At 42.7% G+C, this 26,347-nt stretch overlaps 1 protein-coding gene across 3 annotated transcripts; it reads right to left on the reverse strand.

The window, feature by feature from the left end:
* Positions 1-2,690: 2,690 nt before the first annotated feature.
* mad2l2 (mitotic arrest deficient 2 like 2) lies at positions 2,691-24,958 on the reverse strand. Of its 3 annotated transcripts, XM_059952039.1 has the most exons (10): positions 24,831-24,958; positions 20,417-20,651; positions 17,550-17,601; positions 17,075-17,193; positions 16,491-16,562; positions 10,339-10,439; positions 8,550-8,644; positions 5,333-5,406; positions 3,678-3,770; positions 2,691-3,323 (listed from the first exon to the last, which is right to left on the reverse strand). In XM_059952039.1, the coding sequence occupies exons 2-10, from the start codon at positions 20,534-20,536 to the stop codon at positions 3,282-3,284; spliced, it is 768 nt and encodes a 255-aa protein (XP_059808022.1). In that variant the 5' UTR covers positions 20,537-20,651; positions 24,831-24,958; the 3' UTR covers positions 2,691-3,281. The 3 variants fall into 3 exon arrangements, with proteins under 3 accessions (XP_059808022.1, XP_059808023.1, XP_059808024.1); XM_059952040.1 differs by lacking the exon at positions 24,831-24,958 and having other exon boundaries at positions 20,417-21,577; XM_059952041.1 differs by lacking the exon at positions 24,831-24,958 and having other exon boundaries at positions 20,476-21,571.
* Positions 24,959-26,347: the final 1,389 nt, after the last annotated feature.

Genomic DNA, 26,347 nt, shown 5'->3' on the forward strand with positions numbered 1-26,347 from the left:
CCAGGTGTCACAGCTCCATGTGCCCCTATCACCTCCAGGATTACTCTGGCTTTAAACCTTCCACATCCTTTCTATCTGCTCTTTCAAGCCCTGGTATTTCACCAGCTTCTCAAAGTCTTTCTTCCTGATGTTACTGTCATAGAAACATAGAAAACCTACAGCACAATACAGGCCCTTTGGCCCACAAAGCTGTGCCGAGTATGTCCTTACCTTAGAAATTACCTAGTGTTACCCATAGCCCTCTATTTTTCTGAGCTCCATGTACCTGTCCAGGAGTCTCTTAAAAGACCCTATCATATCAGCCTCCACCACCGCTGCTGGCAGCCCATTCCACGTGCTCACCATTTTCTGGATAAAAAAACCTTACCCCTGATATCTCCTCTGTACCTACTCCAAGCACCTTAAAACTGTGCCCTCTCATGCTAGCCATTTCAGCCCTGGAAAAAAGCCTCTGACTATCCACATGATCAATGCCTCTCATCATCTTATAGACCTCTATCAGGTCACCTCTCAACCTCCGTTGCTCCAAGGAGAAAAGGGCAAGTTCACTCAATCTATTCCCATAAGGCATACTCCCCAATCCAGGCAACATCCTTGTAAATCTCTTCTGCACCCTTTCTATAGCTTCCACATCCTTCCTGTAGTGAGACCACCAGAACTGAGCACAGTACCCTAAGTGGGGCCTGACCAGGGTCCTTTTTAGCTGCACATTATCTCTGGGCTCTTAAACTCAATTCCACCATTGATGAAGGCCAATGCACTGTGTGCTTTCTTAACCACAGAGTCAACCTGCGCAGCAGCTTTGAGTATCCTGTGGACTCAGACCCCAAGATCCCTCTGATCCTCCACACTGCCAAGAATCTTACCATTAATATTATATTCTGCCATCATATTTGACCTACCAAAATTAACCACTTCACACTTATCTGGGTTGAAATCCATCTGCCACTTCTCAGCCCTGTTTTGCATCCTATCAATGTCCCACCGTAACCTTTGACGACCCTCCACACCTCCAACCTTTGTATCATCAGCAAATTTACTAACCCATCCTTCCACATCTTCATCCTGGTCATTTATAAAAATCATGAAGAGTAGGGGTCCCAGAAGAGATCCCTGAGGCACACCATTGGTTACTGATCTCCATGCAGAATATGACCCGTCTACAACCACTCTTTGTCTTCTGTGGTCAATACAGTTCTGGATCCACAAAACAATGTACCCTTGGATCCCATGCCTCCTTACTTTCTCAATAAGCCTTGCATGGGATACCTTGTCAAATGCCTTGCTGAAATCCATATACACTACAACTACTGCTGTACCTTCATCAATATGTTTAGTCACATCCTCAAATTCAATCAGGCTTGTAAGGCACAACCTCCCTTTTACAAAGCTATGCTGACAGTTCCTATATCATATTATGCCTCTTCAGATGTTCACCAATCCTGCCTCTCAGGATCTTCTCCATCAATTTGCCAACCACTGAAGTAAGACTTACTGGTCTATAATTTCCTGGGCTATCTCTACTCACTTTCTTGAACAAGGGAACAATGTCCACAACCCTCCAATCCTCCGGAACCTCTCCCATCCCCATTGATGATGCAAAGATTATCGCCAGAGGCTCAGCAATCTCCTCCCTCACCTCCCACAGTAGTCTGGGGTACGTCTCATCTGGTTCCGGCGACTTATCCAAATGCTTTCCAAAAGCTCCAGCACATCCTCTTTCTTAATATCCACATACTCAAGCTTTTCAGCCCACTGTAAGTCATCCCTACAATATCCAAGATCCTTTTCCGTAGTGAATACTGAAGCAAAGTACTCATTAAGTACCTCTGCTATCTCCTCCAGTTCCATACACACTTTTCCACTGCCACACTCGATTGGTCCTATTCCCTCATATCTTATCCTCTTGCTCTTCACATACTTGTAGAATGCCTTGGGGATTTCCTTAATCCTGTCCGCCAAGGCCTTCTCATGGCCCCTTCTGACTCTCCTAATTTCTTTAAGCTCCTTCCTGCTAGCCTTATAATCTTCCAGATCTCTATCATTACCTAGTTTTTTGAACTGTTTGTAAGCTCATTTTCTCTTCTTAACTATATACAACAGCCTTTGTACACCACAGTTCCTGTACCCTACCATCCTTTCCATCTCATTGGAATGTGCCTATGCAGAACTCCACACAAATATCCCCTGAACATTTGCCACATTTCTTCTGTACATTTCCCTGAGAACATCTGTCCCCAATTTATGCTTCCAAGTTCCTGCCTGATAGCCTCATTTTTCCCCTTACTCCAATTAACTGCTTTCCTAACTTGTCTGTTCCTATCCCTCTCTAAAGCTTTGGTAAAGGAGATAGAATTGTGTCATTTGGGATTGCCACATCAATTAATATTGCTTTCTTCTGTTCCTTGTCTACTATTAGTGTGGTTGGTTTGCTAGTACCTGCTTGCCAGTCTGTATTTGGAAATCCCAGAGGATCTTAGCTCTGTCATTCTCCTCTACCTTCTTGGGTGATTAAAGGGTATAAATAAAAATGAACTCTCAGATAGAAACCAATGGGTTGAGAAAAACTGTTGTGCCTCAGAGTGGAACAAGTTAAACAATTCCTAAGTGGTCAGGACTAAGAGCAATTTTTTCTTAAAAACATGAACAGCATGTATATGTGCAGATAATAACGTCAACCATTCTGAATGGCAAGATTAAAAAGTAATGTTTTTATTTTTTTATTATTTTAAAGTAAAAAAATTGCACCAGCCTCACATTTAGATTTTCATTAAAAATTCTTACACTTGGTTCACTCCCTAATAGAATAAAACTGCTCTCCTTCAAGGTCCTTCTCTCTCCCCTTGAAAGAAACAGACTTTTTACAAATGAGTAGTTCTTCAGAGAAGCTGACAGGCGTCAGCACTATAGTTTCTAAATTGTAGCTTATACATTTGTATGGTATCATAACATTGACATACACCATTCTTGGATAGTCTACTGACCATATCTTGAAAACTAATGTGCAATCAGTTATTTTCTAACCCTGACTCAGCCATTTAATTTGTAGTCAATTTCACCTCACACTTAATGTAGACAGCACAACACAAGCACATAGTTAAACTACAAGCTATCATCACAATACAAAAGTGTTAAAAACCCATCTACAAATTCCATTTCAGGATATGATTCCATATATGTTTCACATTTCACACGTTTTCTTCTGTGTGCAACAAATTTCAGTGACGAAGAACACCCAGTGCCTTAGGACTTATGTTCCACTTGGTGTTGCAGCCATGGAGTCAGGATATTTTTTGAGCTCTCTCTTCAACATATAATTGCATCTATAAATGAAACAAAAAGCACATGAATCATGTGTCTGCACTGTAAACAGTATCATGTAAAAAGCACACAAAAGCAGTCAGGAATCATGTAATTTTCTTAAAATGAAAAACATGATGCACCAATCACAATGAATCACTCTTAGTTCTACAACTCCACATGGGTTCAGATAGTTATAAAACCAAATAGATTATCCCAACTATGGAATTTCCTACTAATGGTATATATATTCTGCAACAGGTTTGGATAATTTTTCATTAATTTTGAAGAACTTAGTCCTTTAAATGCACAGAAGCTACTATCAAATCAACCACAAATGCAACACAAGATATTTCATGCCAAAATATAAGTGTTACCTTTAAGATATCCGAAGTCATGGTTTTCAGTGGAATTAGCCTAGGCTCTCGCATATTCACTTCTTGTTCATCTGCATGAATCCATGGGAAATCCTGATTGGAATTAAACAGATCAGTACGGCAGCAAGTTACAAGGACAACACTCTTATTTTCCATTTGCTGAAAAATGGCTATCCTCTACTTGCAGGAAGGTAGTCAGCCACCTTGAATTGCTCCAGTCTGAAAGCAGCATGTGGTATACTTGCCTTTATTAGCCCAGGCACTAAGTATAATAGTTGGAAACACCAAATTCCCATTGTACAAAACTTTGGTTAGGTCATACTTGGAGTGCTGCGTGCAGTTCTGGTTGCCAGGTTATAAGTATGTGATTAAGCCAGATAAGGCTACAGACAAGATTCACAAAGATGCTGCCTGGATTGGTGGGTTTGACTTACAAGGAGAGATCAGATAGGCTGGTCTGTTTACTCTGAAACGAACGAATCCTAGAGACATGAGAGGTTCATAAAGTTATGATATAGATCGGATAGATAATCAATGTTGATTTCCTGTGGAAGAGGTGTTTAAAACTAAAGGGCAGAGGTACAATGTGAAAAGAAGGCTTAAAGTGGATCTGAGCAGTACATCTTTCATATAAAGTGTAACTAGTATCTGCAATGAGCTGGTAGAGGAGGCAGGGTCAGGAACATTATTTAAGAAGAATTTGGACAGGTACTTCAATGAGCCAGGTGTGTGTATATGCAGGAAAGTGGAATTAGTAGACATGGGCATGATGTTCAGCAATCCCTGTGACTGCTCCTCTCATTAACATGTGTACCACTTTGGATACAGTTGGGTGGGGGGAGGGGGGAAATTACTTCGCAGAGGAAAGCCACAGCAGTCAGGTCTCCGGCAATGAGTATGGCTCTGTGGTTCAGAAGGGAAGAGGGGAGAAGGGGCGAGCTGTACTGAGAGGGGTTTCAATGGTTAGCGGAAAAGAAAGGAGGTTCTGTGGACAAGAACAAGATTCCCATTGGGAACGTTATCTCCCGAGTGCCAGGGTCAGGGACATCTCGGATCGAGTCCACAGCCTTGTTAAGTGGAAGAGGGAGTAGTCAGAGGTTGCGGTCCACATTGGTACCAATGCAATGGGTAGAAAGGTGATGAGGTCCTGCAAAGTGAGTTCAAGGACCTAGGTGCTACAGACAGGACCTCCAGGGTTGTGATCTCAGGATTGCTCACTGATATGTGGGAGGCCAAAAGTAGGAACATAATAAAGTTTAACACATGACCGAGGAGATGGTACAGGAAGGACGGCTTCAGATTTTAAGATCATTGGGCTCTCTTCTAGGGAAGCTGGGACCTGTACAGATGGGACAGTTTGCACCCGAATTGGAGGGTGATTAATATCCTAGTGGGAATGGTTCCTACCAGAATGAAGAAAGTTTTAGGTGGGAACAAGAGCTATATTTAAAGAGGAGAGAGCAATTACTAAGAGAAAAAAATGGAGATAGATAGTCTAAGCAGAGAGGGCAAGGTCTGAACTCTAAATACTCAGTGGCATTTGGAAAATCTCTCCTCCATTGGGTATATATGCAAGAGTAACTGCATACAAGTATCAACAAATTTCATGTTAAGGACACAAGCCATTGTAAAATCTACCTAAAAAGATTGTTCACCTTTATCACCTGAATCTTCTCCATGTTCCGAGTGGCAACATCTCTGGTATGAACCAGCACAGTGAAGGTACAGCCTAGAAGTAAACAGCACTATTCAGATCCAGCAGACACAGGAAGCACTACAACACAGCTCTTGAAACTCTCATACTCCTCCGCTTGCATGACTTATTAATCCTGGCATTGAGTCAGATGCCCTGGAACATACCAGGCTCAATTGCTGGCTCAAGTTAAATCACTCAATCTTCTGGAACAGGTGCAAAAGTTACAAATAAAACATCAAAATCAATAGTCCAAAAAGCAGCACAAATGCACTCTCTTGCCTAATCATTTGCTTTCTTTTTTAAACCTTTCAACTAAAAATATTTTAAAATCTGTCATGATTGCACTCAACTGAAAAACCGTTATCCACTGATATAAACTGCCAAGATTTACAACCCTCTGAGTGAAGATTTCCTCTTCACAGAACTAAAATAGTGATCCTTTATCCTGAAGCTGTGATTCTTAGTTCTTGGCACTCCAAAGGATCTGAGAGTGATTGCTACATTCCAAAAAACCCCCCAGCTTTTTGCCATGTACCTGCCAATCCCACTCAGATCCTTTGTGTTACAATGAGATCATCTCTGTAATTCAGGACTCCAATGGATAAAAATTACTCTGTCAATCCTCAGATGACAATCTTCAGAGATCAACTCAGTGAAACCAAATGGATCATTTCCAAGTATAATTTTCTACAGAAATGAAAATAGCAGATTGTACTCCAAATGAGGTCTCAATATAGTCATTGCAGAAGGACATCCCCTTATGTAGACAAACACCTCTCAAAAGTGAATTTGCTGTTGCCTTCCCAACTACTTGATGGGCCTAGGTGTTTCACAATCCAAACACTCTGCTCCATCAAACCAACTAAACACTAACATTTAAACTAGTATCTTACTACTCAGGATGCATTCCTGGGAACAAATGGGATTATTATTGTATGTTCTCATATGCTGAACTCCACTTTCACTGGCTGAGTGAATGCAAACACCACAGCTACATTCAGCAAGCTGGTAAGTTTTGATGATTGTAGGGATATGTTCAGCACAACTTTGTGGGCCGAAGGGCCTGTATTGTGCTGTAGGTTTTCTATGTTTCTATGATTTCTTTTGTATTCCCCCTTCTCCAGTATTTTAGTAATTTTCTCCCCAGACCAAGAGCATTAAAACAGATCAGCGCTCAGTGGGCCTCTGGATTTCTGGTCTGCCTATGAACATCATAAATTGCAATGCCACCTTCTCCTGTTCACTTAACCTATCCTTAAGGCTGTATCTGCTTCACAGTTTACTTTCCCATATATATTTAAACTAACACATTATTCTTTCATCTACAACATAAAATGTATTGTAAATAACCAAAATCCCAGAGTATATTCTTGTAGAACTCTGACAGACTGTTAACATCTTGAAAATCACCCATTTATTCCTCCTCTACATCATCCCTTACCAGTCCTCCATTGCTCCAAAACCAGTTAGCCCTTATTTTGTGTTAACAACTTCCACATTGCACCAAATTCAACCATACCCCAGTCATACTCTTACCCACACCTATCCTAAGCTTACAAGGATTCACTAATCCCAGAATGGTCTGGCAAGGAGAAGGTAAGCCAATACTGAGGCCTTGCCCTCAAACTCCAGTAGTTTTTGACAGGAGATAGATGGCAGAGCATCAGCTCCTCTCAAAGACTGTAAAGCTCTGTAGGAGTTTCAATACATCTGATGTTCAGAGACTATTAGAATACCACAATTACAAAAAGTTTTAAATTTTAAAAGCAATTAAAATACATTCCAGACACAATAAATAGAAACATTTAAACAAAATAAAATAAGAAAATAAAATTTTAAATATTCTTCCTCCCTAACCTTCAGGTTGGAAATCCTGATCTCTGACTTGGTGCCACATAATTGCAGAGATGGGTTTCCCAAATCCTCATCAGTTCTAATGAACAGCCCTAAATCTGAAACATTAACTCTTCCTCTTTTCACTGATGTTTCCAAGCCCACTGAATTTTTCCAGCATTTTGTTTTCATTTCATATTTCCAGCAGATGCAGTTTTTTCTTAAAGTTTTCCCATCATGTCTGGGTTCCACCACTGAGCTCCATTCAGAGTCCAGTGACAGAAGCGAGAAATGGATTCACTGGTATAAGACATGAAGAGCATCTGATGGCTCTGGGCCTGTACTCACTGGAATTCAGAATGATTGTTGGGTAGGGGGGAGATCTCATTGAAATGTATCCACTGGTCTTGACAGAGTGGAGAGGATGTTTCCTATGGTAGGGGAGTTTAAGATCAGAGGACATAGCCCTCAGAATACAGGGGCGTCCGTTTAGAACGGAGATGATGAGAGAAATTCCTTTAAGCAGAGAGTGGCGAGTCTGTGGAATTCATTATCACAGGTGGCTGTGGAGGCCAAGTCATTGGGTATATTTAAGGCACAGATTGACAGGTTCTTGATTAGTCAGGGCATGAACAGAAATGGAGAGAAGGCAGGAGATTGTGGCTGAGAGGGAAATGGACCAGCCATTATGAAATGGTGGAGCAGATTCAATGGGCCAAATAGCCTAATTCTGCTCTTATATCTTGTAGCTGAAGTCACTTAGCCCATCCGAGAAATGAGGTCAAAGATGCACTTAGCCATGAGCAAAATAATTAGCCACAACCATGGCCCGTTAAAACAAGGAAATCAAATACCGCTACCTAGACACAACAGTCTCAGATATGATTTGTTAAATAGATACTCTTAACAAAACCATGTAATCTCAGTCTACAAATTTCCAATTATCTGTAACCAATTTCTTAATTTCAATATTTTCACAGCAAGCTAACAGGTCTATCGTTTATCATTTTGTTATTGCTTGACCATTAACAAGCCTCTAGGTGTCGTAGTCAGAAGGAACTTCAGGAAATTTATATCAAAAAGATCACTAGCCAAACGGTTTAGCTAACACACACTGCATGTCTCTTGGTTTCAATTCTAATTACAGATTCTGGAAAGAAATGGGTGCCCAGGAAACCAAATCCAAGAAAATTAAATGCCTTCAGGACAGAAATGGGAAAAAATAAATTCCCCATTAAAGAAACTATCTCACTCCGAACATTAGATTCAATCCAGTCAGATTCTCTGTCATCCTAGCTTGCTATAACAGTGAATGTACAACAAAAGTACAATTAAACATCTACCTGGAGGGTTAGTGTCCAGAATTGCATCACAGACACTGATCTTCAGAATTGAAGCTCGAAGGAGCTGCTCAACACGGGACAGCAATGAGTCAGAGCTACAAAACAGCAAACAGATCAAGTCACGGAAAAATCCAATTGTGCAATGCAAGTGTCTTTCAAACCCTGTATTTCCCCTTTTAACCACTTCCTCTAATGGCACAGGCTTTAGATTCTTGATTAATCAGGGCATGAATGGATATAGGGAGAAAGCAGGAGATTGGGGCTGAGAGGGAAATGGATCAACCATGATCAAGTAGAAATTACTTGATGGGCCAAATGGACTAATTCTTCTCCTATACCTTATGGTCTAAATCGCTTAGCCCATCCTAGAAATGTGGTCAAAGATGCGCTAATCCATGAGCAAAACAATCAGCCACAACCAGTATCACATGGCCCATTAAATGCAATGAAATGAAATACTGAGTTATCTAGCCACACAGGAGTTATGCTCAGCCTGGTATGGAGTTCATCCAAGGAGCTGAATGGCCTTTTCTTACTCAGAGACACAAGAGACTATCAATGCTGGAATCTGGAGCAATAAACAGTCTACTGGAGGAATGCAGCCAGCTGAGCAGCATCTGATGGTTGGCGGAGGGGTGGGGGGAATAAACTGACGAAGTTTTGGGTCAAAGATCTGCGTCAGCACTTGTTCTTACTTCTACCGGTCATTTGCACCAATTCAGTTTCCATTTACTTCTATTTCTCACTTCAGACATTCAGATCCATTTTATTCAATTATTATTTAAGCTACAAAATAAGGAAAGTCAGACAACAAACCCTCAGTAGTTGATCATCAGTCCCACAGTTCACTTGTGTATTTGTTCCCAATGCAACAACTCACAGGTGCAATTTTGCCTGCATACTAATGGAAAAAGGGGTTTGCCTCAGACAGAGTACATGAAAAGTTCATGTGGTTGCAGCTGTATAAAGCAATCACAGAGCTACAGACTGGCAAAATAATAAGAGGGAACATGGAGAAATTTCAGCACAGAAGATAGTCAAGACCTGTGCTCTGGATGTATTCATAGAGGATGAATCTGCAAGGTTATGAGGGGCGTGGAGAGGAAAGCAAGGGAGAAGGACCACCTAAGCAGCAGCTGCAAAGAGCTGCCAGAAGTAGTGTTCAAAATCGCCACCTTCTGTGACTGTCACACCTCACTGGTTTACAAACCTCAGGCAGCACGAAGAAACAGCACACCATTCCATTTCTTCCACACAATACACCTTCTGACTCAAATTAAGTTACTTTAGACATGTTTCCCAAGATATTCTTACGGGAAACTATTATTTTACGTTGGAGTAAAGGTACCTTAGAAATCAAATTTCACCAGGGAAAAATCTATAACAATTCTAACATAGACATAGAAATAAATCCATTGCACCACTCTTCACAGATCTTGTAATACAAGCAGCAGTACCAGAAGACTTTCAAAACATTGTCAATCAAAATATATTCCGGTTTCACCATTGATAAATTGCACCAATTCACTCTCACTTGTTTTATCTTTTTGTATTTCCTGATTGGGTTGTGCAGAAAGCATGTTAAGGTTATGATATGTAGAAATCTAATTATGTTCCAACCAAATAATTATACAGGTTGTTCTATTTGTAATGTAGACTGATTCAGTATTTGGGGAGAATTGTTTTCATTAAGTGTTATGAGCTTCATATTAAGATTAACAGTTTAGTCGCATGCAGTAGTAGTACAGGAATGCAAAATACTGAATACAGAATACTGAATATGTTTCACCTGACAGACAGCAGAGGAGGTTGAGATATCTCGAAGACAAAGCGTTCCACAGGATGATGCTCTTTATCCAGGATCACCACCACCACCCGATCCACCTCATTCTAAAGACAGGACAAAACAGTGCAGGTCGCAACACATTAAATGCTTATCTCAACCAAGCAATCATCCATGTATTTAAGACAAAACTCAAAAGATATTGGGGAGAGGAGTGATATGTTCTTCCAAATTACAGTTTCTGCAAATACACTGGTGCACTTTTAACAGAATAACAGGGAAAAAAACTGAGTTGCATTGACCTTTTACATAATTGTTCTGAGGTAGCCAGGTTACACTAATTAACCATCCCTAAATAAGATGTCGAGTGGTGAATCTCCTAGAACTTTTGCTCTCCATACAAAGTTATTTCCAAATGGCAGTAGGAAAAAACTCTAAAACTTGAATGGAGCATTGGATGTCCAAATTTCACATGATGTGCTTGGTGCTCCAAAATATTAGTTTTTCTTCAGGGGGGAGAGGCACACTGTGGTGATAGGGGATTTCGCTAGTTAGGGGAATGGACAGGAGATTCTGTGGGTGAGAACGAGATTCGCGGATGGTATGTTGCCTTCCGGGTGCCAGGGTCCGGGATATCTTAGATCGAGTCCTCAGCATTCTTAAGTGGGAGGGTGAACAACCGGAAGTCGTAGTCCATATAGGTACCAGTGACATGAGTAGTACGAGTGACAAGGTTCTGCGTTGGGAGTTCTGGGAGTTAGGTGCTAAGTTAAAGGGCAGGACCTCCAGGGTTGTGATCTCAGGATTGATAAATATGCCACCTGCTAGCGAGGCCAGAACTAGGAAGATTATACAGTTTAATATGTGACAAAGGAGTTGGTGTAGGAGGGAGGGCATAAAAGTTTTGGAATGTTGAGCTTTCTTCCAGGAAAGGTGGGACCTGCACAGAAAGAATAGTTTGCACCTGAACTGCAGGGGGACTAATATCTTAGCAGGAAGGTTTGTTAATGCTGCACAGTAGGGTTTAAACTAGCGTTGCAGGGGGATGGGAACCAGAGTTCTAGTACAGTTAATGGAGAGGTTGTGGAGGCAGATGTTGGTAAAACCTCAGACAAAGTTAGGAATCAAAAGATTGAACATGGTGCGACTAGTGTTCTGAGCTATGTATATTTCAATACAAGAAGTATCATACTAGTGCTGAAGATGAGGTAGCTGGTTTACAAACAGAGGCAATGTGTAGTGAGGAGAGGCTATTGATAGGGCAAAATTGCAGTCAACAGGATGAGTTGCAATGTAAATGGCAGACAAAATCAAAAAGAATGAATACAGGAAAGAACGTGTTATACATGAATGAGCACAGTATATGTAATAAGGTAGTTGAACTTGCAGCACAGTTGCAGATTGGCAGGTATGATGTTGTAGGCATCATTGAATCATGGCTGAAAGAAGGTTGTAGCTGGGAGTTTAATATCCAAGAATACACATTGTATTGAAGACAGAGGGTATGGCAATACCCTGTTGGTAAAAAGTGAAATCATTAGAAAGAGGTGACATAGGGTTGGAAAGTGTTGAATCATAGTAAATAGAGCTAAGGAACAGCAAGGGTAAGAAGACCCTGATGGGAGTTATATGCAGATCCCCAAATAGTAGTAAGGATGTGGCCTATAAATTACAACGGGAGATAGAAAATGCACAGCAAAAGGGCAATGTTCCAATAGTCTTGGGGGATTTCAATATGCAGGAAGACTGGGAAAATTGGGTTGGTGCTGGATTCCAGGAGGGGGAATTTCTAGAGTGCCTACAAAATGGCTTTTCAGAGCAGCTCATGGTTGAGCCCATTAGGGGATCAGCTATTCTGGTTAGGGTGATGTACAATGACCCAGATTTGATTAGAGAGCTTAAGACAAAAGAACCCTTAGGGGTAAATGATCGAATTCACCCTTAAATCTGAGAAGGAGAAGCTCAAGTCAGATGTGTCAGTATTACAATGGAATAAAGGGAATTACAGAGACAGGAGAGAGGAGTTGGTCAGAAATGGTTGGAAAAGAGCACTGGCAGGGATGATGACAGCACAGCAATGGCAGGAATTTCTGGAAGCAACTCAGAAGGCACAGGATATATACATCCCAAAAAGGAAGAAGTATTCTAAAGGAAAGATGTCACAACCGTGGCTAACAAGAGAAGTCAAAGCTGACATAAAAGCCAAAGAGAGCTCATATAATAGAGCAAAAAATAGTGGGAGGATTGGAAAGCATTTAAAAACCAACAGCAGACATGTCATTAAAAAGGTAAAAGCAAAAGTAAGCTAGCCAATACTGTTAAAGAGGATACCAAAAGTTACTTCAGATACATAAAGTTTAAAAGAGAGACAAGAGTGGATATCGGACCACTGGGAATCAAAGCTGGATTGATAGTAAAAAAAAACACAAGATGCTGGAAGAACTCAGCAGGCCAGACAGCATCTATGGGAGGAGGTAGTGATGATGTTTCGGGCCGAAACCCTTCATCAAGAGTGAAATAACATGGGATGGTCGAGGGGGGGATAAGAAGTGGGGGGAGGGATAAAGTAGAGAGCTGGGAAGTGATAGGCTGGAGGGAAATGGGCTGGGGAAGGGGAGAATTATGGGAAATAAAAGAGAAAGAAAGGTAGGGCTGGGGGGAGATTATAGTGAGGGGGAAAAAAAGAGAGAGAAAGAGAGACAGACTAAAATAATAGATAGGGATGGGGGTGGGGAGCAGGGGTATCAACGGAGGTCTGTGAGTTGAATGTTCATGCCGGCAGGTAGGAGGCTACCTAGGCGGGAGATAAGGTATTGCTCCATCGACCTGCGTGTGGCCTCATCTTGACGGTAGAGGAGGCCATGGACAGACATGTCGGAGTGGGAGTGGTCTGTGGAATTGAAGTGTGTGGCCACAGAGAGATCCCGCCAATGCTGGAGGACTGAGCACCAGAGTTCGGCGAAACAGTCTCCCAGTCTGCCGCGGGTCTCCCCAATGTATAAATGGCCAAATCGGGAGCACCGGATACAGTATATCACCCCAGGTGAAGTGGTGCCTCACCTGAAAGGACTGTCTGGGGCCTAGGATAGTGGTGAGGGAAGAAGTGTGGGGGCAGGTATTGCAGGGATGAGTGCCCAGAGGGAGGTTGGTGGGGAGGGATGGGGGGGGATGAATGGACAAGGGAGTCGCGTAGGGAGCGATCCCTGTGGAAAGCCGAGAGTGGGGGGGAGGGGAAGATGTGGCTGGTGGTGGGATCACGTAGGAGGTGGCGGAAGTTACGGAGGATTATACGTTGGATCTGTAGGCTGGTAGGGTGATAGGTGAGGACCAGGTGGACCCTATCCCTGGTGGGCTGGTGGGGGGATGGGGTGAGGGCAGAGGTGCGTGAAATACGGGAGACGCAATGGAGGGCAGAGTTGACAGTGGACGAAGGGAAGCCCCTTTCTTTAAAAAAGGAAGACATCTCCTTTGTCCTAGAATGAAAGGGCTCATCCTGAGAGCAGATGTGGTGGAGGTGGAGGAATTGAGAGAAAGGGATAGCATTTTTGCAGGAGACAGGGTGGGAGGAGGAATAGTTTAGGTAGCTGTGGGAGATAGTAGGTTTGTAGTAGATGTTGGTGGATAGGCTGTCTCCAGAGATAGAAACAGAGAGATCTAGAAAGGGGAGGGAGGTGTCAGAAATAGACCAGGTGAACTTGAGGGCGGGATGAAAGTTGGAGGCGAAGTTAATGAAGTTGACGAGCTCAGCATGTGTGCAGGAAGCAGCGCCGATGCAGTCGTCGATATAACGATGTCACCAACGATGTCGATGGAGCAATACCTTATCTCCTGCCGGCAGGAACATCCAACTCACAGACCTCCGTTGATACCCCTGCCAACCCCTCACCCCCATCCCTATCTATTATTTTAGTCTGGTTCTCTTTCTCTCTCTCCCCCCCCCCACTATAATCTCCACCCAGCCCTACCTTTCTTTCTCTTTTATTGCCCATAATTCTCCCCTTCCCCCTAGCCTATTTCCCTCCAGCCTATCACTTCCTAGCTCTCTACTTTATCCCTCCCCCCACTTCTTATCCCCTCTCGACCATCCCATGTTACTTCACTCCTGATGAAGGGTTTTGGCCCGATATGTCATCACTACCTCCTCCCATAGATGCTGTCTTGCCCGGCTGAGTTCTGCCAGCATCTTGTGTTTTTTAAAATTTATTTCCAGCATCTGCAGATTCACTCATGTTGCTGGACTGGTAGTAATAGGGACCAAGAAAATGGCAAACAAACTGAATAAATATTTTGCATCAGTCTTCACTGTGCAAGACCCTGGTAGTATGGTGGAAGTTCTAGGTGTCAGGGGCCATGAAGTGTGTGAAGTTACCATAACTAGAGAGAAAGTTCTTGGGAAACTGAAAGGTCTGAAGTTAGACAAGTCACCTGGACCAGAAAGGCTTTGTCAAGGTGCCACACGCAAGGCTGATTAACAAGCTCTGAGCCCATGATATTACAGGAAATATTCTAGCATGGGTAAAACATTGGCTGATTGGCAGGAGGCAAAAAGTGGGAGTAAAGGGAGCCTTTTCTGGTTCGCTGCTGGTGACTAGTGGTGTTCCACAGGGTCTGTGTTGGGATCAATTCTTCTTATGTTAAATGTCATTGATTTGGATGGCTTTGTTGCAAAGTTTGCAGATGATATGAAGGTAGGTGGAGGGGCAGGAAGTTTTGAGGAAGTAGAGAGGCTACAGGAGAACTTAGACATATTAGGAGATGGGCAAAGAAATGGCAGATGGAATATGGTGTCAGGACATGTATGGTCATGCACTTTGGTAGAAGAAATGAGAGGAGAGTGAGAAAACACAAAAAACTGAGGCACAAAGGTATTTGGGAGTTCTTCTGCAGGATTCCCTAAAGGTTAATTTTCAGGTTGAGGCTGGGGTGGGAAAGGCAAATGGGGTATTAGCATTCATTTCAGGAGAACTAGAATATAAAAGGAAGGATGTAATGTTGAGACTTTATAAAGCACTGGTGAGGCATCACTTGGAGTATTATATGCAGTTTTGGGCCCCTTATCTTATAAAGGATGTACTGAAAAGGGTTCAAAAGAGGCTCAGAAAAAGATTCCAAGATTGAATAAGCTTGTCATATGAAGAGCAATTGATGGCTTTGGGTCTGTATTCACAAGAGTTCAGAAGAATGAGGAGTGTCCTCAGCAAAACCTATTGAATGATGAAATACCTTGTCAGAGTGAATGTGGAGAGGATGTTTCCTATGGTGGAAGAGTAAGACTAGAGCACACAGCCTCAAAATGGAGGGAAGTCTTTTTACAGCAGAGATGAGTAGGAATTTCTTTAGCCATAGAAAGGTGAATCTGAGGAATTATTTGCCACAGGCAGTTGTAAAGGTCAAGTCTCCATGTATTTTTAAGGCAGAGGTTGATAGATTCTTGATTGTTCAGGGCATGAAGAGATATGGGGAGAAGGCTGGAGACTGGAGCTGAGAGGAAAACTGGATCAGCCATGATGAAATGGCAGAGCAGACTCAATGGGCCAAATGGCCTAATTCTGCTCCTATATCTTATGATCTTTCGCTGGTTTGGGTAAAATAGACTGGATTTGCCATAGTGCATAATATGCAGACAGGCTAACTAGAGGAGAGTTCATACTGGATCAAGGACTAAGCAATGAACCTCTGGTCAGATGATAGATCTCTTGGTGGGTAAGCTTTTCAGATATAGTAAATGGTTGGATAAATAGATGGATTAAAAAAAAGTTAGCACAACATTGTGGGCCAGAGGACCTTCACTGTGCTGTACTATTCTATATGTAAAGTCATTAGTGCTCACAGATCAAAAACAGGCAGATGAAATGTAGTAGAAGAACCCTTCACTAAATGGGCTACAGTTATCCATCACATTACAATGTTGTTGCAACAACATTCTTCCAAATGACTATTGTCTATTTCTTGTGTAGGTGAGGAGACTGAGCCACTCAGTAAATAAAGAACACCAAGTCTCCACTCCACAGCATTATTTTCTGTAGAATCTTAAATATACTGAGACAAAAATAAGACAAGAGGCCTCCAAAAGCCATGTGAGTAGCAATAATGTAAAGTAGAAAGTAACTGGTAGTGCTGATACAAACAGTTCCACATTCTGACAAAATTTCTCTCACCTTCTCGATCAAAGGCTTGATACAGTGCAGAGTATCCTGAATGTATTGGTTAAGCTCTGGGTGACATGACATCTACAGATAAGCACAGTATTCAAAGAGTAAGTAAAGGCTCATTCAGCAAAATACTGCCATTACTCGTCTTCAAAAGCACAAAACCCCTAAAGAGTAGTTTACACAAAACTAAACTCTAGAGTTACAATTTTTTGTTTTAATATTTGCTATTTTTATTAAGCAGAATTTGGTGTAACTGGCAAAGACAGCATATATTGTCTTTTTCCCAACTGGCCTTACATGTTGGGAGCCACTTTCTTGAATTGCCACTGTGATTCTGCTGAAGTTACTCCCACTACCATGTTTTGAGAGAGAATTCCAGGATTTATATCCGAAGGTTAAATAAAATAAAAGCTCTAAGATTCCAAGTCAGGTTGGTATATGACTTGAAGAGGAATCTGAAAGCAGTGATGCTCCCACGCATTTGCAGCTTTACAAAGCACAGTAGTTATGTGTTCAGTTTCCAAAGTAGCCTAAACTTCAAATCTCTACCTCAGAACAATATCCCCTTTGCAATGTTTCTGCTTACTCACCTGTACAGGTACGTTGTACTTCTTCCTCTTCTGAAAGATACCAATTGGATACACCTCCCTGACGTACAAAATCAAATGAATAGCCACTTCCAGAAATTCACAGAGTACATCTGCAACCACTGGAGAAAGAAAAGATCTGCAGTTCACTGGGTATAAGATCATGGCGGTGCAGTTTACAGTGTGCAGCCTGGAAACCAGGCAATGGAAACAGGAACAGCATACAACATTTACAATATATCCCACTAAAGGATTTAACCCCCTTGGGCTAGGGAGAGATTTCTACTCCTTATCACAATCTGAAAATTTATGCATTGTCATCAGGATCAATGACTGTCCAACAATCTCCCTAGCAAACTACCCATTTGCAGGGATAGAATTAAAAACAAACAAATGACCAGGAAAAAAAATCTATTTAGCATCTAAGATTCATACAAAGCAGTACGAGTTGCTTTGGTTAAAATATTTAAAACTGCACCTTGTCCAAAATTGAGATCTTGTCGTGTGAGAGTGGCCATCTTCACAAATACCTAGAGAATATAATAATTGGTCAGAACAGCACGATTTAATAAAACCAGTAGAATCAGAATCAGGTTTGTTATCATGAAATGTGTTAACTTAGCAGCAGCAGTTCAATGCAATACATAATATGGAAAGAAAATAAACAAATAAATAAATTATAAGATGAGAGGAGACATGATAGAGGTGTACAAGATATTAAGAGGAATAGATAGAGTGGACAACCAGCACCTCTTCCCCAGGGCACCACTGCTCAATACAAGAAGACATGGCTTTAAGGTAAGGGGTGGGAAGTTCAAGGGGGATATTAGAGGAAGGTTTTTTACTCAAAGAGTGGTTGGTGCATGGAATGCACTGCCTGTGGAGGCAGATACACTAGTGAAGTTTAAGAGACTACTAGACAGGTATATGGAGGAATTTAAGGTAGGGGGGGCATATGGGAGGCAGGGTTTAAAAGTTGGCACTACATTGTGGGCCAAAGGGCTTGTACTGTGCTGTTCTACAAACTCCATTTCCAGAAAAGTTGGGATATTTTCCAAAATACAATAAAAACAAAAATCTGTGATGTGTTAATTCACGTGAACCTTTATTTAACTGACAAAAGTACAAAGAAAAGATTTTCAATACTTTTACTGACCAACTTAATTGTACTTTGTAAATATACACAAATTTAGAATTTGATGGCTGCAACACACTCAACAAAAGTTGGAACAGAGGCATGTTTACCATTGTGTTACATCACCTTTCCTTTTAATAACACTTTTTAATCATTTTGGAACTGAGGATACTAATTGTAGATTTGCAATTGGAAATTTTGTCCTTTCTTGCTTGACACAAGACTACAGCTGCTCAACCCTCCGTGGTCTCCATTGTCTAATTCTCCTCTTCATGATGCGCCATACATTTTCAATAGGAGTTAGATCTGGACTGGCAGCAGGCCAGTCAAGCACACGCACTCTGTGTCTACAGGGCCACGCTGTTGTAGCCTGTGCAGAATGTGGTCTGGCATTGTCCTGCTGAAATAAGCATGGACGTCCCAGGAAGTGACGTCGCCTTGATGGCAACATATGTCTCTCTAAAATCCTAATATACACCTCAGAGTCAATGGTACCTTCACATACATGCAACTCACCCATGCCGTGGGCACTGATGCACTCCCATACCATCATAGATGCAGCCTTTTGCACCTTTCGCTGTTAACAATCAGGATGGTAGTTTTCACCTTTGGCTTGGAGAACACGACACCTATTTTTTCTGAAAACTGGATGAAATGTGGACTCATCTAACCACAGCACACGGTTCCACAGTCTTTCGGTCCACCTGAGATAAGTCCACCAGAGAACTCACCGGCATTTCTGCATAGAGTTGATGTATGGCTTCCTCCTTGCGTAATAGTTTCAAGTTGCATTTCTGGATGCAGCGACAGACTGTGTTAAGTGACAATGGTTTTCCGAAGTACTCCCATGCCCAGGTGGCTATAATTGTCACAGTAGCATGACGGTTTCTTAGGCAGTACTGCATGAGGGCTTGAAGATCACGTGAGTTCAACAGTGGTTTCTGACCTTGCCCTTTACGCAGTGAGATGTCTCTGAATTTTTTCGCAATATTATGTACTGGAGATGTTGAAAGACCTAAATTCTCTACAATCTTGCATTGAGAAATGTTCCTTTTGAACTGACTAACAGTTCTCTCACAAATTTTGGCACAAAGGGGTGAACCACACCCATCCTCGCTTGCAAAGACTGAGCCTTTAATGGATGCTACTTTTATACCCAGTCATGATACCTCACCTGCTACCAATTAACCTGCTTAATGTGGAGTCTTCCAAACCGGTGTTACTTGAATATTCTGTGCACTCTACAATCTTATTTTAACTCTGTCCCAACTTTTGTTGAGTGTGTTGCAGCCATCAAATTCTAAGTTTGTGTATATTTACAAAGTACAATTAAGTTGGTCAGTAAAAGTATTGAAAACCTTTTCTTTGTACTTTTGTCAGTTAAATAAGGGTTCACGTGAATTAACATATCACAGATTTTTGTTTTTATTGTATTTTGGAAAATATCCCAACTTTTCTGGAAATGGGGTTTGTATAGTATAGTTTGGACTATGTAGCGCCTCTAGGATGAACTTTATTTGTCATGTACATTTACACGGATCAGAAAGTTGCTGTGGTGTGTTGGTGTTACAAAAAAAATACAACAATTCTACAAAATAAAGAATTATATAAAAATAAAGTCTGAAATAGATATGGAATAAAATGTGCATAAATACATACTTAAATGTGCATGTATTTACACTGTAGAAAATCCTCAAGACACTTCAAAGGAGCGGTTGTCAATATTTATTGGAAGGAAAAGGAGGGAAAACTAATTCCAAATTACATCATATTCGCTTTTGAAATATTGAATTTGCATTCAACAAAGATCGGAAGAAGCTATTTGAATTCCATTCCTGACGGTGTTGCTCTCCCAGCCAAAATTCACAGAGTGTACGGTGGTGTGAATGATTAACATGTGGTTAGGATCAGTGATGTGAAGCTTCTGTAACAAAGGAGAGCCGGTGAAGCGTACAGAATTATTTTCTGATATGTTGAGGCGTGCTAGAGGGAGATCGCAGTCAGATAAGGAGTGACCTCGGTCTTCATCTTCCCCCTCTTATTCGGAGCACCAACTCTCCGCTCACGGTCGACAACCCCAGTGTTTACTCCATCCGCAGCTCCCCTTCACCCCGGTCCCGCCTGTCACCGGCCTAGGCCGCGACCTGAGGGCCCACCCGAGCACGACCGGGCTAGGCCGTGAACTGCCAACCCCGCCAAGCACGACCGACCTGAGCCTCCCCTCCCATGCCGAGACGACAACCATTAACCAGCCGCTCTCGAAACTGACCTCCAGCCAGGGGTACCGCGTCCACTTGAGTTGACACTGTGCGTCGTGACGTCACCAGCATGCGTGCCCGTCCGATCAGCTGGACGGCGAGGAGCCCCGCCCCGCTTCTGGCCACGCCCCTGAGCCTCCGTCACCGTCGGTCAACCGGAGCTCAGCCACAAGTTCCGGGCCCTTTACTGCAGTGGGAACGCGGTGCAGGATGCAAGGAGTTCACGACCGTGTCAGCCCGACACCGGTAAAGAAAAGAGAAGAAACTAGAATATGACAGAAAACTAGCAAGATGCCTAAATAGATTATGAAAACTAATTTTGCATTAAAAATCAGAGAATGCGGGTCTTTACAGCTGAGGTGAGGTTTGTAAATAAATGGAAGTGGAGATTCGCTACAAATACTTATGTCTTTATTTATAGCTAAAGACAGAGAAGGCATCGGTTTAATTTCGGTTTATCTTCAGTGTCTTGTGATTAACTATGATACGGTTGCAATATAATGTAGAGTAGAAGGGCGAAAGATAAGTTTAGTAACAATATAAAGCTCCTAAGGAACTTGATGAAGTAAATGGGATAGTTCTCCTAATTTGCAAGTTAAAAATCAAGGTCTCCGAAGAAGGGATCAGTTATGGATCGAGATCAAGGCTTTAAGTGACAGAGGTGCGGTTTGTGAAGCCTTTGTCTCATTGTAACAGAAACCCGGGTTCACACATTCCAAGTTTGCACATTTTCCCTGTGACAGCGTGGGTTCGCTCCGGGTTCTCCGGTTTCTTCCCATATACTAAAAACGGGTAAATAGGTATATAAACCACTGTGGGTTGTCCCTAGTGTGTAAGTGAGCGGCAGGATCCTGGGAAGGTTGATGAGAACGTGGGGGGAACATAAAAAGAATTACCATATGATTCGTGGAAATGCGTGGTTGCTGACCCGCTGGCCGAAGGGCTGCATCTTTCTTTGACTTTATTGAAAAGGAGTCTTTGAAATTACATGAGAGGAATACGAATCAGTTATAAAAATGCAAGAATGGGTCCTACAGGAATAAAAGGTTTTAGAATGGCAATGGGACGATTGGGTTTAGGTGGAATATCATCCATAATCTTGCTGAATGATGGAGTAGTCTCAAAGGACTATAAGCACGTCAGATCCATTTTTAATTTTGTAGTTTCGAGGGGGGGGGGATACTTAAAAATAATCCGAGCAGGTGATAATGTAAAATATTGCAATTGTGCGTCCTGCTTTCGTCACCTTCTCAAAGCAACTTCAATTGAATCTGGACAACTTCTATGAATATGCTGTTCGGGCATCTCTCCAATGGTTGCTTGGGCATTCTACAGGGGAAACGTTCTGCCTTTCCTTCAGCTTCCCTCTATCCTCGTCTCTTCTCTTCAATTCAGTATTTCTGCGATAAAAGGTTCATTATCTTCTTGACAGTTAGGGTCGTCTAACTTTTCCCTGAACAACCTCCCTCTTGAGGTAAAGCAGCTAATTCTCCAGTAACTTCATCTATTCACTAAGTCAAGCAACATGAAAACGGGCCCTTTCAGACCTCAGTGTTTGTGTCAGCTGTCCAGTATCTATCTATACTAACAGGTGCATAGTGCTGGAGAAACCCAGCAGGTCAGGCGGCGTCGATGGAGAAGAATAAACAGTCGATGTTTTCGCCTTCTTCGGGACTGGAATGGAAGGGGGAAGACGCCAAAATAAAAAGGCGAGGGGAACGGGAAGGAAGATAGTTAGAAGGTGGTAGCTGAGGCCAGGTGGGTAGGAGAAATAAAGGGCTGGAGGAGAATGAATCTGATGGGAGGGGAGTATGGGCCACAGGAGAAAGGGAAGGAGGAGGGGACCCAGGCGGACGCGTTAGGCCGGTGAGAAGAGGTAGGAAGCCGGAATGGGAGATAGAAGAAGAAGGCTGGGGAAGGATTTTTTTTAACTGAGAGGAGAGTTCCATATATTAATGCCATAGGTTGGAGGAGACCCAGTCGGAATATAAGGTGTTGCTCCTCCACCCTGAGTGGGAGCCTCAGCTTGGCAGGAGAGGAGACCATGGACCGACATGTCGGAACGGGAATTGGAATCGGAATTAAAAATGTTTGGCCACTGGGAAGTTATGGAACGGAAGTACGGTACTCAACGAAGCAGTCCCTGTAGTATCCGGACTAATCTCATCCCAGCAATCTGCGATGTGGCATTTTTAATTCTAATTTAGTTGCTTCGCAAATATTATGAGAATACATGCCTCCTCTGCCCTTCAAATACCCCAAATGAAGTTTCACTTCATTGGCTGTTGAAATTGAGCATTGTGTATTGAATTTTTACTGCAGTGGCAATACATTTGGAATGCACGGAGTGAAAAGATGACGGAAGAATATCCAGTTGGGACCTTCAAAAAAGAACTGAATAAATATTTAAAAAGGGAAAACACAGAGTACCTGGGAAAGAGGCAGTGAGTGAGCTCCCTGATTGGACAGTTCAATTAAAGACCTCGGTACCGCGCCATTCCACTATTCAAAGATTTGCAGAATGGAGAGCAAGCCAACGACTAAATAATAAACAAGAGGAAATCTGCAGATGCTGGAAACCCAAGCAACACACACAAAAAGCTGGGGGAACTCATCAGGCCGGGCAGCATCTATGGGAAAGAGTACAGTCAACGTTTCGGGCCGAGACTCTCTTGCAGGACTAAATAATAAATCACGTTTTCCTCTGTTTTGCTGATATTTTAAGACAATTAAATAATTTGATAAATTAAACGTCTATGTTGCCGAGGGAGACTAAAAGAAGCCGTTAATATAAGGTTCAGATTGGTAAAGACCTCCGCACCCCCACCCCCGCGGTACAATTTTAGATGAATTTCAGGATCTTAACTAAGGAGCACCATTGAGAGCGTCCCGACACGCGGCATCTCCACCTGATCCGGGAGCAGCAGAACACCGGACCGGAAATCCCTACAAAGGACCGTGAGAACGGCTGAGAGGATCATGCGGGCGGGGTGGGGGGTCTCCCTACCAGCTATTGGGGGCATTTATCAGGAGCGCTGCGTACCCAGGGCCCTTGGTATTATCAAGGATCCCACCCCCATCCATCCAGCATCCTCCCTGACATTCTACCATCAGGCAGGAGATTCCGTTGCGTAAAGACAACAACGATCAGGATGTACAGTTTCTTCCCTCGGTTTTAATTCTTTTTGTGTTTTATGCGTACCACCGTGCTTCACACCCTGGTTCGGAGAAACCTGTTTGGGGGTGTACATGCACCTGTATATCGTTAAAGGACAATAAACTTGACTTGAGAAAGTTGAGGAAACAGGCATAACAGAATGGAGGCATATGCTGATACGGGAAATTGAAAAGCGGTGGAGTAGTTCCTGTATAAACCTTGACTTCCAGGGCAGATAAAGTGAACCGAATGGTTTGTATTTGTACAGATTAGTTCAACATGATTACTTTTAGTTAGAGAAACATAATCAAAATCACTACCGTTTAACCCCCCCCTCCCATTGCCATTTAAGTATTCCAACCCTTAAACGGGTTTAAGGAAAGGCGTTGCCCATACAGTTGCTTCTGTGTTGCATTTTAAAATTTTCTCCTTACAGTTTACTACAGATACATAAAATAAATACACACAATGCTAGAAGAACTCAGCAGGTCAGGCAGCATCTATGGAGAGGGATAAACAACCGACTTTTCAGGCCGCGACCCTTCATCGGGACTGGAAAGGCAGGGGAAGAAGCCAGAATCTCGGCTATCTGACAGCCGCGTCAGCTCTGATGTTACACAACTTCCTGAGTTAACGGTACCTACGATCTACGGCAACTTCCCTTTCTGCTTATATCAATTTGAACGAAAACATTTTTTAAAAATTTGCAATCGCATTCAACTGCTAAGCCTGAACATTAGGATTGTGTTCCCGTGTTCCGGACTCTCGATCATCGTACTTTAACAGACCCATCTCTCCTGGTCAGGCCCATTCCAATAAATTGTTTCTGGGCTAATGAATCACGGATCTAGAGTACAATTTGTGTGATGGTGCACCCTCATTATAGCCTCTCTCCTAACTGAAACCAATATGCCATTAATCCTTGCGGTTTTTGCGCTAACTGATTAGCCTTTTATTTTTTTGAACTGAGTAACTATCCTCTCAAATCTCTTTGTTCATCTGTCCTCAATCGTCCTTTTATTAGACTCCCATGACAGCACAGTACTCACTGTGAGCTACGTGAAACTGTATCTGCTACCGTTTGTCCACTCTCATCTAACAGTCTATTTATAGCGCAAACCCCTTCCAGCTCTTGTTTTCCAAGACATTTCTTGGGTTTATTTGCATATTTCCAAAATATTTCAGACATTCCGTTCTTGCACCCGTTACCTGGGCGACCACACTTGTCACAGTCGCCAAACTGATAACGCTTCTACAGATCTAACGTTTCCCATCCACGCTCTCTTCAGTTGCGTTGCTTCTCGTGTTGACCAACCCCTTCAACCCTCTCCATTCACCTTCAAGATAAAAAAAAACATTGTTTGGCCACGACCTCCACACACCCCAATTCCTATCTTCATTTCTACTTTACTGTATCTCTTGTGACATTTCTTTATTCGTTCTGTTCGTGCCCGCCCCTGTCTATCGCTGACATCATAGTCGGGAACGCGCCAGGGAGCGCGGATGCTTATTCCTTTCCCAGTCTGTGAGATATTGAATCTTCGGTTCTATCTGGTTGCCGGAGTGGCAGCTCTCCATGCCCTGAGCCCAAGAAACAGACAGGTAGGAAGGAGAGTGTCCGGGTCAGCATGGTGTTCGGTGCCGAACGACGCCTTTGACTGTTATTCGGCTCGTGTCGCATCTCAAAGCACCTGCAACTCAACTGTGAATGGCTCTTTGACCATTTTCGGAATGATTTCTATTTATTGGAGACCGCATACAGGCAATGTGTGTGTGTGTGAATGTCTGTTTGTCAGTGGGTACATATATCTGTCAATGTATATATATGTATATATGTTCTCGCTCTCTCGAGTCGGTTGGTCTATCTGTAAATCCTTTGCTTCCAAACTAAAAAAAGGGAGTCCAAGATGTTTGTCAATCATTGAGCATCAGTTGCCTTGTTAAAATGATCGATTTGATTGTCGGTAGTTTGCTTACATTGGGAAAGGATTGTTTTCTCTCTGTTGAAGTGCTGGGGATTTTGTTCTGTAGCGGTCGAAGTTTGAACCTTGGATGTTGGTATTGTGTTTGTGTGTGTATGTGTGTGTGTGTGTGTGTGTGGTGTGTATGTACGCGTATGTGAGTGTGTATGTTGTGTGTGTGTGTGAGTAAGTGACTGTGTGTGAGTGAGTGAGTGCGTGTGTTTGTGGTGTGTTTATGTGTGAGTGCGTGTGTGTTTGTGGTGTCTGTGTGTGTATGTATGTACGAGTGTATGGTGTGTGTGTGTGTGTATGTATGTATGTATGCGTGAGTGTTTGTGTGTGTGTGTGTTTGTTACATACTAGGGCATTAGACGGCGGGACCTTGGCAGAACATTCAACATTTGACCAGTCGCTGGGGGATACATGCCTGTGAAACTTGGAAAACAATGCTTTGTGATTCTGATTGGTGGCGGGGGGGGGGGGGGGGGGAGCTGAAGCTCGGTAGCTGATGGCGGAGATGATTTTGGAGAGGTGGAATTTTCGGAGGTGAGGTGGGGAGGGGGTTTGGGGTGGGGGGGGGGCGGTGTTGCGGGTAGGGCGCCGGTGTTGTATGTATACAATGGAAGATGCTGCAAATTGCTGGAAGAAATGTTCGGTCCTGCAGCAGATGGGAGTTGAGAGACTGTCCCCTCGGGAAGTTGTAATTAATTAATATTATCCCCGTGGGCTGGGGAAGTATTAGTTAAAGAATTGAGATGTTAAATT

Source organism: Hypanus sabinus, chromosome 27 (genome assembly GCF_030144855.1).
Source record: "Hypanus sabinus isolate sHypSab1 chromosome 27, sHypSab1.hap1, whole genome shotgun sequence".
NCBI lineage: Eukaryota > Metazoa > Chordata > Chondrichthyes > Myliobatiformes > Dasyatidae > Hypanus > Hypanus sabinus.